Source organism: Drosophila albomicans, chromosome 2R (assembly GCF_009650485.2).
Source record: "Drosophila albomicans strain 15112-1751.03 chromosome 2R, ASM965048v2, whole genome shotgun sequence".
Taxonomy (NCBI): domain Eukaryota; kingdom Metazoa; phylum Arthropoda; class Insecta; order Diptera; family Drosophilidae; genus Drosophila; species Drosophila albomicans.
In genome coordinates this window covers 16,208,418-16,212,719 of record NC_047631.2, presented here as the reverse complement: position 1 = coordinate 16,212,719, position 4,302 = coordinate 16,208,418, and the positions used below count along the sequence as shown (strand labels likewise).

At 44.9% G+C, this 4,302-nt stretch overlaps 1 protein-coding gene across 1 annotated transcript; it reads right to left on the bottom strand.

Annotated features, from left to right (window-relative positions):
- Positions 1 to 473: 473 nt before the first annotated feature.
- Positions 474 to 3,931, bottom strand: LOC127565917 (uncharacterized). The gene is made up of 2 exons (XM_052006850.1): positions 2,067 to 3,931; positions 474 to 780 (listed from the first exon to the last, which is right to left on the bottom strand). The coding sequence occupies exons 1-2, from the start codon at positions 3,929 to 3,931 to the stop codon at positions 474 to 476; spliced, it is 2,172 nt and encodes a 723-aa protein (XP_051862810.1).
- Between the last annotated feature and the right edge of the window lie 371 nt (positions 3,932 to 4,302).

The following is a 4,302-nucleotide window of genomic DNA, read 5'->3' as shown; positions in this document are numbered from 1 at the left end:
AACTGGTATGGATAATGAAAAGTGTGTTTTTTTCTGAGTATCAAGAATGAAATCAAGTATATATTGCATACATACATCCTAATGACAATAAATATATGGTATGTCTGAATATAAATAGCAAATTATGTAATTTAATTATTTTTTATTTATTATTATACTCAAAAACAAGTAAGAAAGCTACAGTCGAATATTCTCGACTGTGAGAGATAAAAACAATATATTTTGCGGTATTATACTCAAAATATACAAATTATACTACAAAAATACTTAAAATATACCATATACCATATATATGGTATATCGATATAGCACCGCATTCAAAATATACCATAGGCGGCACAATATACCAGATTGTCATCCAAAGCAACTCAGACCCCTAGTAAGTAGGCGTTTTTCCCCATACAAAAGTATTTCTTTAATAACTTCGATAATTTTTATCTGATCGTGTTTATATCTGATCGCATTTTCAGGAATCAGAGCACCGCCTCGACCGCCACGACCACTGTCTGCAGCTCCTCGAGCGTGAGCAGGGCGTTGCCCACCGTCCGTAGGAGTAGGTGCTTTGCAGACTTCACACCTGCCTCCCATAGTCCTCCGAAGTGAGGAGCCCTCGGCGGTATGAACGCAAATTCGCATCCGCTTCTTGATGCGAAGTCGCGAACTGCGTTCTCCTCGGCCTCGACTCGCCTCCTTAGCTCCTCCAGATGGCGACTTGCTCCGACGAAGTTCGTCGCGTTGTCGCAATGGACTCGGCTCGGACATCCTGTTCGACCAACAAACCTTTGGAAAGCCATTAGAAATGCATTAGTTGACAGATCGGATACAATTTCTAAGTGAACCGCTTTTGACGCAAAACAGACGAACAAAGCTATGTACGACTTGTACGGCGGCTTTCCGCGAATCCTATAGGTTGTCTCAACCGGGCCACAAAAATCTACGCCACAAATTGAAAATGGGCGGAGCGCTCGGAGTCGATCAGCAGGCAAATTTCCCATTATTTGCTTAAGCAACCGAGGTTTGCATTTAAAGCAACGGATGCATGATCGTACTGTCTGACGACAAAGCTCTTGAGCATTAACTAACCAAAGTCGTTCTCTGAGAATGCTCACGAGCGCTCTTGGGCCAGCGTGACAGTTGGTCAAGTGAAGGTATCTCACATAGCTGCGAGCAAATTGTGAGCGCTTCGACAAGAGGAGTGGAAACTTAGCATCATACGAAATAGGAGCATTTACCAGTCGCCCCCCGACTCGCAACAACGAAAACGAACACCAAGATCCTTCATACTCATGTATGAAAGGATTGAGTCGTTGTAGACTCGAGCTCACACGTGTACTCTTACGAACCCTTTCTATATCGTCTCTGAATTCGAAATCCTGCATTACTTCTACTATTTTACTGAATGCTTCTTTCAGTTCTGATGCCGTTGGAACCAGTTCAAATTGAACTGTTTTGTCTTTGCATCTTCGAATGAAGCGGAACACATAAGCGAACACTCTCAACAGACTTGTGTGCGACGAAAAACTTTCGATCGAGTCCACTAGATCTGACTTTACCACTATAGCTGTCAGTCCAACAGCTGTTTTGCGCACTTCCAAATTGCGCGTCTCTTCAGAGACGAAATGGTGGTTAACTGGCCATGCGTCGTGTGGTTCCATCAAGAATGACGGACCACTAAACCACATTGACGCGCACAGTTCAGTCACATCGCAACCTCTCGATACAATGTCTGCGGGGTTCTGCTTAGTTGGAACATGACGCCATTCCACGCTCTCTGACCACTCTTGAATCTCGGCCACTCGATTCGACACGAATGTCGCGAGAGTGGAAGGATGTGACCGGATCCAATGAAGAGTGACTTCCGAATCTGACCAAAGAACCGTCCGTTCAATTGGTGATCGGATCAATCTTCGTATGCGGTGGCAGAGTTCTGCAAGAAGGTGAGCTGCACACAACTCAAGTCTAGGAAGAGTCTTAGTCTTGAGGGCGCTACTTTTGATTTTGAGGTTAGTAATGATACTTTACAACCTTCTGCAGTTTGCGTACGAACGTAAATACACGCCCCATACGCTCTTATTGAGGCGTCGGCGAAGCCATGTATCTCTATCGGTGACGTAGGCTCTGTGAACAAATATCGTGGCACTTTTATATTTTGCAATTGTGTCAAATTTGACTTCAATTGCTGCCACGATGTATCCAAACTCAATGGTATGGATTCGTCCCACTCCAACTTTTGAAGCCAGAGCTCTTGAAGCAGTATCTTTGCTTTTATAATTAAGGGACTCAATAGGCCAAGCGGATCGAATAACCGCGATGTCACCGAGAGAATGTTCCGTTTTGTCGCTTTAAGACCCATGAATGAATCGTCGATCCGGAATTGGAACACGTCTTTATTTGGCAACCAAATCACACCTAGAGTCTTGGTTGCGTCAGTCTCGGAGATCGTTATCGGCTTTGGTGTACTGTTTGATGCGGAGAACCCAGGAGCATTCGAGAACCACTTCGCAAGTTCAAAACCTGCTCCTAGCAGTATCTGCGACACTTCAGACTTAATTGTCTTCAGGTCCTCGACGCATGCGGCACCAGTCAACATATCGTCAACGTAGAAGTCTTGCCTGATAACCTCAGCTGCCATGGGGTGCGAGGATTTCGCAATCTCGCTCAGCTGGATCAAACACCGTATGGCCAAGAATGGCGCTGGCGCAGTGCCATATGTTACAGTATTTAATCTGAATAATCTCAACGAGTCTGATGGATCTTTTCTCCACACTATGAGCTGATAGTTTCGATCTGCCTCGTGCACCATAACTTGGCGGTACATCTTTTTGATGTCGGCTGTTAATGCATATTTATGCAATCGAAAACGAAGCAGAGTCGAAAACAGCTCTTCTTGAATGGTCGGCCCGACCATCAGAATGTCATTCAACGCCTTATGTGTCGAAGTGCGACACGAAGCATCAAATACGACCCTCAGCTTTGTCGAAGTGCTTTGGGGCCGTAATACACATTGGTGCGGAATCACATAGTGTGGTGTACTTGGAAGGATGTGACTCACTTCGGACATGTGGCCCATCTCTACATATTCTTCCATAAATTCCAAGTACATTCGCTTTAACTCGGGATCTCGAGTTAAGCGTTTTTCAAGCGACAAAAACCGCCGTTTAGCAACTTCAAATGAGCACCCAAGCTGGTGCGAATCTGATTTGAACGGCAGTCTTACTTCGAAACGACCAGACGGCAATCTTCTCACATTATTTGTGAAATGATCTTCACAACTTTGTTGTTCAGCGGAAAGGACTTTGGAGGGAGAGCGCACATCTTCGACAGTCCAAAACTTCAGCAAGGTTTTGTCAATCGAGCTCAAACTTTCTTCCTGATAGCTCAGATTGACAGTCATCTTCTGGTGAGATTTTTCACCAGGAGTGTACCGCCCCGAGACAATCCACCCAAGGCTTGTCTTTTGGAGGATTGGACACTCTGGACCTTGCTTGATTTGGCCAACGGACAATAGGTCAAAGAATGTTTCAGCGCCGATAAGAAGATCAATTTTCTGCGGTTTGAAGAAATAGGGATCCGCTAGCTGAATATTGTCAGGTATCTTCCAGCCACTGACATTTACAGTGTGATCTGGCTGATAACCTGAGATCGATTTGAGGATCCATAAATCGATCGCGTATTCATTGCAGCCAACTCGCGACTTCACCACAGTGTGTATCTTTTTCTTAACTTGAGAATTGGATTCACCAATGCCAAGCAAGCTGATGCACGAGTCTTCTCTACGCAAATGCAGCCGCTGAGCTAGTTCCTCAGTCACAAAATTAATTTGTGACCCAGAGTCCAGCAAAGCTCGGGCTAAGACGAAATCGCCTGAATTCGTCTTTATTTTGATGACTGCTGTGGCCAGGATCACTTTATCCGACACGGTCGCATGCATCGCATGTGAAGTGGATGGACGATCAGGCTCAACAGCGGAGAGACTCGGGGGTGGTAACGCTCTACTATTTGTAGTCGCAGAATATATGTGCAGCAACGTATGATGTGAACGGCTGCACACACGACACTTTTTTGCCTTACATTTGGCGACAGTGTGACCCTTCCGAAGACAATTTATGCATAATGCAGTTGTTTTCGCGTAGTCGAATCTCTGTTTAACTGCCAAGGCAGCAAACATCGAGCAACTCACGATGGAATGATCTTCGGAATTGCAATATTCGCATATTTGGGTCTTTTGATCAATCTTATCTTTGAGCGTCGTACACGAAAACGAGCTTTTATTAAGCTGTTTAGTGGAAACGGCTTGACTAT